Below are 13186 nucleotides of genomic sequence, written 5' to 3' on the forward strand. Positions count from 1 at the left end.
CGAATAAAAAGAGAGGCACGGACAGAAACAGTAGTTACATCCCTATATTAGTCATCCGTCAATCAACGAGATGTTTGCACCAAAACACAGGTGAATTAAAATAGATCAAATATCGCATGTTCTAGTGGACCGAACACAGACTCTGCGATTTTAACTGCGTTTTTTATCAATACTGCAGATATTCACTAATGCACAGTTCACCCATAAGTGATTTGTACTCATAAGAATAAATAAAATAAAAGAGTATATGGGTTCCCTTAAAGCATAGGAAATGCAGTTTGGGCTTAAAATGACCATGCAGCCATTATCGCAGAGCCCGGATACCTCCACAGACACTGAGACTCATTCAAGATATGCTATGATTGGGCGTTTAGCACAGTTCACTTATGGGTGAACTGTGCATTAGTGAATATCTGCAGTATTGATAAAAAACGCAGTTAAAATCGCAGAGTCTGTGTTCGGTCCACTAGAACATGCGATATTTGATCTATTTTAATTCACCTGTGTTTTGGTGCAAACATCTCGTTGATTGACGGATGACTAATATAGGGATGTAACTACTGTTTCTGTCCGTGCCTCTCTTTTTATTCGGTACCTTTTTGCTAAAATATTTTAAATATATGTTTAAATAAAGATTATTTTATTGAATAATGGCGTCACTCCTTTGATTTGGACATCCATTGATGCCCAATATAATGTGTATAAAGTAGCTCTTTGGAGTGCCATGAGCTAAATTAGATGGACATGAGGTGGTTAATTGCTTCTATAACCTGCAGAGGTTTGTTTACCAGTTGCTTGGGATCAAGGGTAACAAAAGGTGCTGGTCTAAACCTTCACCCTTTTACCAACACCGTCCCAATCTTTAGCTATAAATCTTCTTTTTTTGTGGGGCCGGGTAGTAAATGATAAAGCAGTTGGCTTAAGCTGGTGTCACACACAGCGACAACGACGTCGCTGCTACGTCACCATTTTCTGTGACGTTGCAGCGACGTCCCGTCGCTGTCGCTGTGTGTGACATCCAGCAACGACCTGGCCCCTGCTGTGAGGTCGCCGGTCGTTGCTGAATGTCCAGCTTCATTTTTTGGTCGTCACTCTCCCGCTGTGACACACACATCGCTGTGTGTGACAGCGAGAGAGCGACGAAATGAAGCGAGCAGGAGCCAGCACTGGCAGCTGCGGAAAGCTGTAACCAGCGTAAACATCGGGTAACCAAGGGAAGACCTTTCCCTGGTTACCCGATGTTTACGCTGGTTACCAGCCTCCGCTCTTGCTGCCAGTGCCGGCTCCTGCACTGTGACATGTAGCTGCAGCACACATCGGGTTAATTAACCCGATGTATACTGTAGCAAGGAGAGCAAGGAGCCAGCGCTAAGCAGTGTGCGCGGCTCCCTGCTCTCTGCACTGTGACATGTAGCTGCAGCACACATCGGATTAATTAACCCGATGTGTACTGTACCTAGGAGAGCAAGGAGCCAGCGCTAAGCAGTGTGCGCGGCTCCTTGCTCTCTGCACTGTGACATGTAGCTGCAGTACACATCGGGTTAATTAACCCAATGTGTACTGTACCTAGGAGAGCAAGGAGCCAGCGCTAAGCGCGGCTCCCTGCTCTCTGCACATGTAGCGACGTTATGATCGCTGCTTCTGCTGTGTTTGACAGCTAAGCAGCGATCATAATAGCGACTTACAAGGTCGCTGTTACGTCACAGAAAATGGTGACGTAACAGCGATGTCGTTGTCGCTGTCGCTATGTGTGAACCCAGCTTTAGGAGTCGATAAGAGTACCAGAAATTGTGGAGCATAGGTTACATTAGTGACCGGCTGATACTGTCTCACATCTCAGACATTTGTAAGAACTGATAAGATGCCATCTTCCTGTTCATGCTGTTTTGTTTACTTATCTCCAGAAACATATGTCTGAGCTTGCAATCACCTCTCTGCCTGTATGTGATATACTATACATACATGCATTTACACATAATGTATGAAAGAAGAAGCTTCCACATTTTAAGGAATCTGTCCCCAGGTTTTTGCTATGTAATCTGAGAGCACCATGATGTAGTGTCAGAGAGCCTGATTCCAACGATTTTTCATCTACTAGACTGTATTGACACAGCAAAACAATCAGTATTTTATCAGCAGGAGCTTATGACTAGTGGACTCGGTGGTCTTGTGACTGCTAGTCCAACCACACCCCCACCACTGATTAGCAGCTTGGTAACAGTGTACATAGAAAGCTGCCAATTAGTGATGTGGACAGGGGTTATACACAGCTCGGCATCTGAGCTCTGCTAGATCTGCAGCAGAGAAAACTGTGAATATCATAACTTCTGCACCCTGTAAAGTAAGTGACACATTGCTGGAATCAGGGTCTCAGTCCCTACATCATGGTGCTGTCAGATTACAGAGCAAAATCCTGCTGACATAATCCCCTTTAAAGTTCACTGTAGATAATCTTTAGTACCATGACATTCCCTCTTTCTATTCCACACTACAATATATGTAACATAAGCCTTGATATGATCGGTCACAGGAGTCAAATAACCAGTGACCCTAGAATTTTATATATATATATATATATATTGGGGCCAAAGCTTTACTGGGAGACTGATGGAACAGCTCCTGTGAAAATTGGGGCAGGTATGAGCTACAGGTGACAGGGCACTGCTCTGATTATGGGGGGCAATAAATAGCACTGCTGTGACAATTGGGGAGGTATGAGCTACAGGTGGCAGGGCACTGCTCTGATTATGGGGGCAGTAAATAGCACTGCTGTGACAATTGGGGGAGGTATGAGCTACAGGTGACAGGGCACTGCTCTGATTATGGGGGTATGGGGGCAGTAAATGGCACTGCTGGACAGTTGGGGAGGTATGAGCTACAGGTGACAGGGCACTGCTCTGATTATGGGGCGAGTAAATAACACTGCTGTCACAATTGGGGGAGGTATAAGCTACAGGTGACAGGGCTCTGCTCTGATTATGGGGGGAATAAGTAGCACTGATGTGACAATTGGGGAGGTATAAGCTACAGGTGGCAGGGCACTGCTCTGATTATGGGGGGCAGTAAATAGCATCGCTGTGACAATTGGGGGAGGTATGAGCTACAGGTGACAGGGCACTGCTCTGATTATGGGGGCTGTAAATAGCACTGCTGTGACAATTGGGGCAGGTATGAGCTACAGGTGACAGGGCACTGCTCTGATTATGGGGGGCAATAAATAGCACTGCTGTGACAATTGGGGAGGTATGAGCTACAGGTGGCAGGGCACTGCTCTGATTATGGGGGCAGTAAATAGCACTGCTGTGACAATTGGGGCAGGTATGAGCTACAGGTGACAGGGCACTGCTCTGATTATGGGGGGCAATAAATAGCACTGCTGTGACAATTGGGGAGGTATGAGCTACAGGTGGCAGGGCACTGCTCTGATTATGGGGGCAGTAAATAGCACTGCTGTGACAATTGGGGAGGTATAAGCTACAGGTGACAGGGCACTGCTCTGATTATGGGGCGAGTAAGTAGCACTGATGTGACAATTGGGGAGGTATAAGCTACAGGTGACAGGGCACTGCTCTGATTATGGGGGCAGTAAATAGCACTGCTGTGACAATTGGGGGAGGTATGAGCTACAGGTGACAGGGCACTGCTCTGATTATGGGGGTATGGGGGCAGTAAATGGCACTGCTGGACAGTTGGGGAGGTATGAGCTACAGGTGACAGGGCACTGCTCTGATTATGGGGCGAGTAAATAACACTGCTGTCACAATTGGGGGAGGTATAAGCTACAGGTGACAGGGCTCTGCTCTGATTATGGGGGGAATAAGTAGCACTGATGTGACAATTGGGGAGGTATAAGCTACAGGTGGCAGGGCACTGCTCTGATTATGGGGGGCAGTAAATAGCATCACTGTGACAATTGGGGGAGGTATGAGCTACAGGTGACAGGGCACTGCTCTGATTATGGGGGCAGTAAATAGCATTGCTGTGACAATTGGGGAGGTATGAGCTACAGGTGACAGGGCACTGCTCTGATTATGGGGGCAGTAAATAGCATTGCTGTGACAATTGGGGAGGTATGAGCTACAGGTGACAGGGCACTGCTCTGATTATTGGGGAGTAAATAGCATTGCTGTGACAATTGGGGAGGTATGAGCTACAGGTGGCAGGGCACTGCTCTGATTATGGGGGCTGTAAATAGCACTGCTGTGACAATTGGGGAGGTATGAGCTACAGGTGGCAGGGCACTGCTGTGATTATGGGGGCTGTAAATAGCATCGCTGTGACAATTGGGGAGGTATGAGCTACAGGTGGCAGGGCACTGCTCTGATTATGGGGGCTGTAAATAGCATCGCTGTGACAATTGGGGAGGTATGAGCTACAGGTGGCAGGGCACTGCTCTGATTATGGGGGCTGTAAATAGCATCGCTGTGACAATTGGGGAGGTATGAGCTACAGGTGACAGGGCACTGCTCTGATTATGGGGGCTGTAAATAGCACTGCTGTGACAATTGGGGAGGTATGAGCTACAGGTGACAGGGCACTGCTCTGATTATGGGGGCTGTAAATAGCACTGCTGTGACAATTGGGGAGGTATGAGCTACAGGTGGCAGGGCACTGCTGTGATTATGGGGGCTGTAAATAGCATCGCTGTGACAATTGGGGAGGTATGAGCTACAGGTGACAGGGCACTGCTCTGATTATGGGGGCTGTAAATAGCATCGCTGTGACAATTGGGGAGGTATGAGCTACAGGTGACAGGGCACTGCTCTGATTATGGGGGCTGTAAATAGCACTGCTGTGACAATTGGGGAGGTATGAGCTACAGGTGACAGGGCACTGCTCTGATTATGGGGGCTGTAAATAGCATCGCTGTGACAATTGGGGAGGTATGAGCTACAGGTGGCAGGGCACTGCTCTGATTATGGGGGCTGTAAATAGCACTGCTGTGACAATTGGGGAGGTATGAGCTACAGGTGGCAGGGCACTGCTGTGATTATGGGGGCTGTAAATAGCATCGCTGTGACAATTGGGGAGGTATGAGCTACAGGTGACAGGGCACTGCTCTGATTATGGGGGCTGTAAATATCATCGCTGTGACAATTGGGAAGGTATGAGCTACAGGTGGCAGGGCACTGCTGTGATTATGGGGGCTGTAAATAGCACTGCTGTGACAATTGGGGAGGTATGAGCTACAGGTGGCAGGGCACTGCTCTGATTATGGGGGCTGTAAATAGCATCGCTGTGACAATTGGGGAGGTATGAGCTACAGGTGGCAGGGCACTGCTCTGATTATGGGGGCTGTAAATAGCATCGCTGTGACAATTGGGGAGGTATGAGCTACAGGTGACAGGGCACTGCTCTGATTATGGGGGCTGTAAATAGCACTGCTGTGACAATTGGGGAGGTATGAGCTACAGGTGGCAGGGCACTGCTGTGATTATGGGGGCTGTAAATAGCACTGCTGTGACAATTGGGGAGGTATGAGCTACAGGTGGCAGGGCACTGCTGTGATTATGGGGGCTGTAAATAGCACTGCTGTGACAATTGGGGAGGTATGAGCTACAGGTGGCAGGGCACTGCTCTGATTATGGGGGCTGTAAATAGCACTGCTGTGACAATTGGGGAGGTATGAGCTACAGGTGGCAGGGCACTGCTGTGATTATGGGGGGCAGTAAATAGCACTGCTGTGACAATTGGGGAGGTATGAGCTACAGGTGGCAGGGCACTGCTGTGATTATGGGGGCTGTAAATAGCACTGCTGTGACAATTGGGGAGGTATGAGCTACAGGTGACAGGGCACTGCTCTGATTATGGGGAATGTAAATAGCACTGCTGTGACAATTGGGGAGGTATGAGCTACAGGTGACAGGGCACTGCTGTGATTATGGGGGGCAGTAAATAGCACTGCTGTGACAATTGGGGTAAGTATGAGCTACAGGTGGCAGGGCACTGCTGTGATTATGGGGGGAGAAGGACATGGGACTGCACTTGATGGGAGCGATTTTTACTTTTTCCCTATGACTTTTCTGATGTAATGTACAAGACTGGGTTCTTTGTGTCATATTTCCTTATACCTGTAGCTTCCAGGGCTCTCGCATAGTAACGGGTAATTCATATGGTAAATAGGGAGCAATCATATAAAGGGACTTTGTATAATGAACCTAATTCCTAAAATCCCGGCCTTCCACCCAGCTCCTGGCCTCTTTGTGCTCAGTATGTAAATTGGAGTGAGTATATTTCTCCTCTCTGGTGCGGTGTTGTAGATATAGCTTGGGGTGATGAATAATGGCAGAACTATGTGTTGTAATGTGGGATAATTATCAGGCAGTCATGGTATTGTTATGATAACACCGTAGTAAATGGAATGTGAGCGGCAATAATAGGAACATCACAATGTGTTATTATGGCCCCGCATATTTCACATTCACAATGTTAGCACAACAATGAATCTGAATTTACTACTAATCACTGAGAGAGGCTATATCTGGAATACAAAGGTGGCCTGCAATCCGGCAGAAACCCTCTATATTTAGAAATTCATTTGCAGAAAATCCCTTAATGTGAATTGCAATGCTTAATATGCATTTATTGCCCCATTCTCCTACTACAGAATACAATCCTCATTCACAGTGCCTGCCGGCCTCTTGCCAGTCTCAATACCAAGCGCAGTAAGCAGTAGTGTAAAGGTGGCCACAGAACTGAAGAGGGGTATCCGGCACTAGTGTATTTTTTTTTACTATGGGCCTAAGAACCAATTGGACAGGTAGTTGCTAACTACCCGCCTGTTCTGCCCGGTGCCGTCACTATCCGCTCCTGCTGCTTCACATCAACAGGGCAGCTCTTCCTCTTCTGGGCTGCTCTGTTGATGGGGTGTGACTGCCAATATCATGCTTGACAGCTGCCACCCCACAGTTAGGTCTGTGACCACTCTGAGCTGTCAGAGATTGGTGTCGGGTAGCAGGGGCAGATAGTTAGCAACTGCCTGCCTGTTAGGTTTTAGGCCCATTGTAAAATAATAAAATATTCCTAGATAACCCCTACTTTGTGAGTCAAATGTATGCTGGGGGTAAATAGGTGTTGGTAGTAAAGCCCCCCCCCTCCCCCCTATGCACTTTAGATAACCGTCTATTTCAACGAACTCTCCAAAACACTGGACCGGTTGTGCTCTCTATGAGAGAGCTGCTGCCAGACATCTCTGGTGGTGACTTATCTTTTAGAGGATAAAAGGATCAAAATCGGATATGCCGAATCCTTAACTCCCCTGACCATCATCTGTCAGTGCTGGAGAGGCGTAAAAATCGGAGCGAGTGGAATGCGATAAAACATCACATTCCACTCCAATATTAGCCTATGTCCCAGCACCCATGAGCGATTATCTCAGCCCTAATCGGACCGAGAAAACAGTTGCAGCATGGTGTGGGTGCAATGCGATCCTTGCTTCTCTCGCACCCATTCAAGTGTATGGGGCGAGAGAAAAATCGCATTGCACTCGCAGTACACCGCTGTAATGCGAGTGCAGTGCAAAAATGGCAATAGCCGGCAACGGAGGAGAGAGGGAGATGAATCCCTCCCGCCCCTCCTCAGCGCTGGCCCGCCAGCCCCTCCTCAGCGCTGGCCCGCCAGCCCCTCCTCAGCGCCGGCCCGCCCCCCGCAGCTGTGATCCGATCGCATGATCGGACCTCAGTCGCAATGACACTCGGCTCCCACTGTGCTGCCAGCGTGAGCCGAGTGTCATGAGAGGATCGCAGTAGTCCCCATGTGGCCCCGGCCTTAATGTTGCGCTGCTGCCGAATGAAAAAACTGTTGATTGTTAATAAAAAAAAAAAACAAAAAAAACTGTTGGTCGAATCTGTCAATATTTGCAGGTTTGGCCATCATTAGTCTCACGTGTATGGGGGCCTTATGTTGCTGATAGACACCAGTGACTACAAGTTATCTTCCCTGAGAATACAAGTATTGGATATGTCCTATTCATTTTCCTGCATATACCATCAGAAGAGACTTGTGACACCCAGATACACATTAGATGGTGAGGAAGATGATGACCAATTAATTGGTATGATTAACTTAAAGAGGTTGTCCACTACTTTAACATTGATGGCCCATCCTTAGGATAGTTCATTAATGTTGATCAGCTGGGGACTGACAACCGATACCCCCACCAATCAGCTGTTCTCAGTGCCGGCAGCAGCAGAAAATACTCAATTCCAGAACTGCTCCATCTTCTGATAGCACCTGTGTATTGCACATCCATCTCCTATTGATTTCAATGGGAAGCAGATGTGCAGTACCTGGCTCGGCCACTATCAGGAGACAGAGCAGCTTCGAAAGTGAGCATTTCCGGCTGCCAGCACTGGGGTCAGCTCATCGGCGGAGGTGTCGGCTGTCGCATCCCGGCCGATCAGACATTAATGACCTATCCTAAGGACCGGCTATCAATGTACCGTAAGTAGTGGACAACCTCTTTATGTCCCTGCTCTCAAGGTGGCCATGTCAGCTAAAGCAGTCTCTTAGAAGAACCAGACCACCATCTAATGTGTATTGTAATTTTTTTTACTTTCCCTTAACTTGTGATCTTGTAGGAAAGATGGATTCTTTTCTTCTTGGGGAACATAATCCACTACCAGAGGTGGTTGGTTGCAATGTATTTTCCTCTCCCATTTCGGAATACATGCACGGTGAAAGGGTTTTTCACTTTCAGGAAACTGAAACCCAAACTCTGTAAAATAAGAGACCAGTTACTTGCCCTCCTGGAGTCCAGCGCCGGTTCCTTGCCATTGATCAGGTTTTGGTGTTTTGGTGGTTTTGGAGTTGAGTTGCAGTCCTCCAGAGCGGCACCTATATAGTGTACAGAGCTGTGGCCATAGCACCCAGTATCAGCTGATCTGTGGGGTCAATGGGTGTCATCCCCGGACACCCCCAATAATAGGTTTCATTACTAAGATTGTAGGTGTTAAGGCTGCTTTACACGGGACAACCGATCGTGCGTTTTCACGATCGATCGTACCCGCCCCCTTTGTTTGTGCGTCACGGGCAATTGATTGCCCGTGGCGCACAAACTCGTTAACCCCCCGTCACATGTACTTACCTCCCGGGCGTCGTCGCTGAGGGCGGCGAACATCTTCTTCCTGAAGTGGGAGGGATGTTCGGCGTCACGACGACGTCACGCGGCGTCCACCCAATAGAAGCGGAGGGGCAGAGATGAGCAAGATGTAAACATCCCGCCCACCTCCTTCCTTCCACATAACCGGCGGGAGCCGCGGGATGCAAGTAAGCGATGTTCATCGTTCCCGTGGTGTCACACGAAGCAACGTGTGATGCCACGGAAACGATGAACAACCGGCACCATGTTTCATAAACTATTTTATGAAACCTAGCGACGAGTACACGATTCGTGAGCGATACTGCGTCGCTAGGAGGTGTCACAGCCCGACGTCGCAAGCGATGCCGGATGTGCGTCACAAAAAACGTGACCCCCCCCCCCCCCCCAACGATCTGTCGCACGATAGATCGTCTCGTGTAAAGCACCCTTTAGAGATGTATTCTTCTATGATTAAAGGGTTATTAATGTCAACTCAGATTATAGAAAATGTTAATTCAGACCCATTGTGGAAAGCCGTGAATGAAAGTGTATGGTCTTGTGCTTCCAGGAGAATGCCATGATTTATTGTAGACACCTGGATATTGAATTATCTCTTTTAATGTGAAATTCACTGTGGTTCTTTCTTTTCTAGGTTTCCCTGCCCCTTCTCCCCTACTTTATCCCTCCCCACCCCAGCCATGGCCGGTGAAATCACCGATACCGGGGAGCTCTATTCTCCATTTGTAAGTATTACAGTTCTGCTTGTGTACCATGAAGTGTAAGTGACTAATGATGACTTTCATTGCAGTCATCTTGTTTCTGAAAAGTCCAATTTCTGCATTACGCATATAACACATTTGTGATTTCCCCCATTCGAGGGGAGTATTAGAAATGGTAGTGATCTTCATGTTATTTGCAGTCCCAGACTTCATGAGTGCTGTATTCCTATTAGCTGTAGTTCACAATTAGAATATATATCGAGTGTAAAGTGAGAGTCTTGCCGTTTGGTAACCCCGAGAAGTGGCAAATTATACAGTAGATCATGTTTAAGCAAATGTATCTCAAAATGTGTGTCCTACATGTACAACCTGAACCAGGGACTTGTCAGGACTCTTTGATGGGATGCCCACCAATTCTAAGGGGCACTTTGCACACTACGACATTGCAGCTGCGATGTCGGTGGGGTCAAATCGAAAGTGACGCACATCCGGCGTCGCAGTCGATATCGTAGTGTGTAAATCCTTTTTGATACGATTTACGAGCGCAAAAAAGTCCAAATCGTATCATCTGTGTAGCGTCGGTCATTTCCATAATATAGGAAGGACCGATGTTACGATGTTGTTCCTCGTTCCTGCGGCAGCACACATCGCTGTGTGTGAAGCAGCAGGAACATCTCCTTACCTGCGTCTTGCGGCTCATGCCGGCTATGCGGAAGGACGGAGGTGGGCGGGATGTTTACGTCCCGCTCATCTCCGCCCCTCCGCTTCTATTGGCCGCCTGCTGTGTGACGTCGCTATGACGTCGCACGACCCGCCCCCTTAATAAGGAGGTGGTTCGCCGGCCAGAGCGACATCACAGGGCAGGTGAGTGCATGTGAAGCTGCCGTAGCGATAATGTTCGCTACAGCAGCTATCACTAGATATCGCATGTGCGACGGGGTGGGGCCTATCGCGCTCGGCATAGCAAGCATTGGCTTGCGATGTCGTAGTGTGCAAAGTGCCCCTTAGTGTTTATGCTGAAGCACCAACATAGGCCTTAAAGGGAACCTGTCAGCAGAAATTTCGCAATAAACCTAAAAGATTCCCCCTCTGCAGCTCCTGGGCTGCATTCTAGAAAGGTTCCTGTTGCTATTCTGCCCCCTTTGAGACCTAAATAAATACTTTAAAAAGTCTTACCTTTTTGTATGCAAATCTTCTTTTTTTATGGTCACGGGGGCGGGCTGTCTTGCGTCCGTTATTCTCCCTCCTGCCACATTACGCCGTCCCCCATTGCTCATTTCCATACCGGAGGACGCCGCTCAGTGCTCCCGAGGTCTCGCGCATGTCCAGTGCCACTTTCGCGGGACTGAGCACTGTGTACAGTGTGACCGCTGGTGACGTGATTGCGCAGGCGTGAGATTATGGGCGGCACTGTGATTGTCATCCAAGTACCCGCCCATAATCTCGTGCCCGCGCTTTTCCCTCTGCCTCCACCGTTATGTGCGTAACTTGGCCAACCCTTTCTCAATTACTATTTCTTTTTCGCTCCTAATTGGGAGACCCAGACAGTGGGTGTATAGCTACTGCCCTCTGGAGGCCGCACAAAGAACTACACTTAAAAGTGTAAGGCCCCTCCCCTTCTGGCTATACACCCTCCCGTAGGAGTACAGATTCCTCAGTTTTAGCTTTGTGCGCAAGGAGGTCAGACACGCACGCATAGCTCCATTGTTTTTAGTCAGCAGCAGCTGCTGACTATGTCGGATGGAAGAAAAGAGGACACATATAGTGTCCCCAGCATGCTCCCTTCTCACCCCACTGTATGTCGGAGGTGTTTGTAAGGTTGAGGTACCCATTGCGGGTACGGCGGCAGGAGCCCACATGCTGATTCCTTCCCCATCCCTTTTTACAGGGCTCTGGGTGAAGTGGGATTTACTGGTCTCCAGGCACTGAGACCGGGCTCCATCTACAGCCCCTGGAGAAGATGCTGGATGGAGCGGAGTACATCAGGGACATGGCCCTGCTTCCTCAAGGTACTCTGTGTCCCCGTGCATTTGGCGCTCACACCGCAGCATGCTGGGTGTTGTAGTGCGCCGGGGGACATCTGCGCTACGGCGCTTGTGCCATGGCCTCATTCAGCTTAGCTGAAGCAGGCACACTTCCAGGAATCGGTCGCGCCGGCCGCTGGGACTGCGGCGCGGCTGGCACTTGTGGTGCGCCGGGGACTTCAGCGCGGCCCGCGCTTTTACGGCGGCCGCGCTGATAACTCGAGTCCCCGGCTTTTGCGGCCTGTTTCCGTTTGTTCCCGCCCCCGGACCTGCCAGTCAGGAGAGGGGCGGGACGCTGGCCACGTTTAGAAATCGGTCATGCCGGCCGCTGGGACCGGCAGGCTCCACGGACCCCCATTGTGTGCAGTGCTCGGCCCCTGCGGCGCTTGCACAGTCGGGACCTCTGCTGGACGTGACCCAGGGTGTACCACCTGTGAATGCTGTCCAGGTGACAGGAACTGAGTTTGCAGCTTTTGCTGACAGAATGTCTCTCACTATGTCACAAATTCTTGACACATTGCGAGCTAGGCCTGTACTTCAGGCCACGGACACTGTGCAATCATTGCCCCCTGGTCCCCCTCAGCTCCAAGCTCCGGGACGGGCATATACACCTCAGGGTGAAGACTCTGACTCGGACGATGGCCCCGGGCAGCCTAAGCGGGCTCGCTATGACGGGCCTTCACATTCATCTCAATGGTCAGGATCCCAGCGAGATGAATCTATGGGTGATGAGGCGGACGTAACTGATCAGGATTCTGATCCTGGGACCGCTCTCAATCTAGATACACCAGATGGTGACGCCATAGTTAATGATCTTATATTTAACATCAATAAGATGTTAAATATTTCCCCACCAGCTCCTCTTGTGGAGGAGTCAGCTTCGCAGCACGAGAGAATCCATTTCAGATACCCTAAGCGTACTTTAAGCACTTTTCTGGACCACGCTGACTTTAGAGACGCAATCCAGAAACCCCACGCTTATCCTGAAAGGCGTTTTCCTAAACGGCTTAAAGATACACGCTATCCTTTTCCCCCTGAGGTGGTCAAGGGTTGGACCCAGTGTCCAAAAGTGGATCCTCCAATTTCCAGGCTTGCAGCTAGATCCTTGGTTGCAGTTGAAGATGGAGCGGCACTTAAAGATGCCACTGACAGGCAGATGGAGCTCTGGCTGAAATCCATCTATGAAGCGATTGGAGCGTCATTGGCGCCTTCTTTTGCAGCCGTATGGGCACTCCAAGCTATCTCAGCCGGGCTTGCGCGAGTTGACTCCGTCACACGTGCATTTGCCCCGCAGGTAGCACCATTGACCTCGCAAATGGCGGCATTCGCGTCGTACGCGATTAATGCTGTTCTTGACGCTACAA

At 49.4% G+C, this 13186-nt stretch overlaps 1 protein-coding gene across 2 annotated transcripts in view; it reads left to right on the forward strand.

Moving 5' to 3' along the window:
* SLC38A12 (solute carrier family 38 member 12) overlaps positions 1-13186 on the forward strand; it is a 91179-nt gene that overhangs the window by 6788 nt on the left and 71205 nt on the right. For both annotated transcript variants that reach the window (XM_075349655.1, XM_075349654.1), the window contains exon 2: positions 9732-9822. In XM_075349655.1, coding sequence (XP_075205770.1) covers positions 9778-9822 — 45 coding nt within the window. In that variant the 5' untranslated portion in view covers positions 9732-9777. The remainder of the gene's footprint in view (positions 1-9731; positions 9823-13186) is intronic.

The sequence above is a fragment of the Anomaloglossus baeobatrachus genome, chromosome 5 (assembly GCF_048569485.1).
Source record: "Anomaloglossus baeobatrachus isolate aAnoBae1 chromosome 5, aAnoBae1.hap1, whole genome shotgun sequence".
NCBI classification, from domain to species: domain Eukaryota; kingdom Metazoa; phylum Chordata; class Amphibia; order Anura; family Aromobatidae; genus Anomaloglossus; species Anomaloglossus baeobatrachus.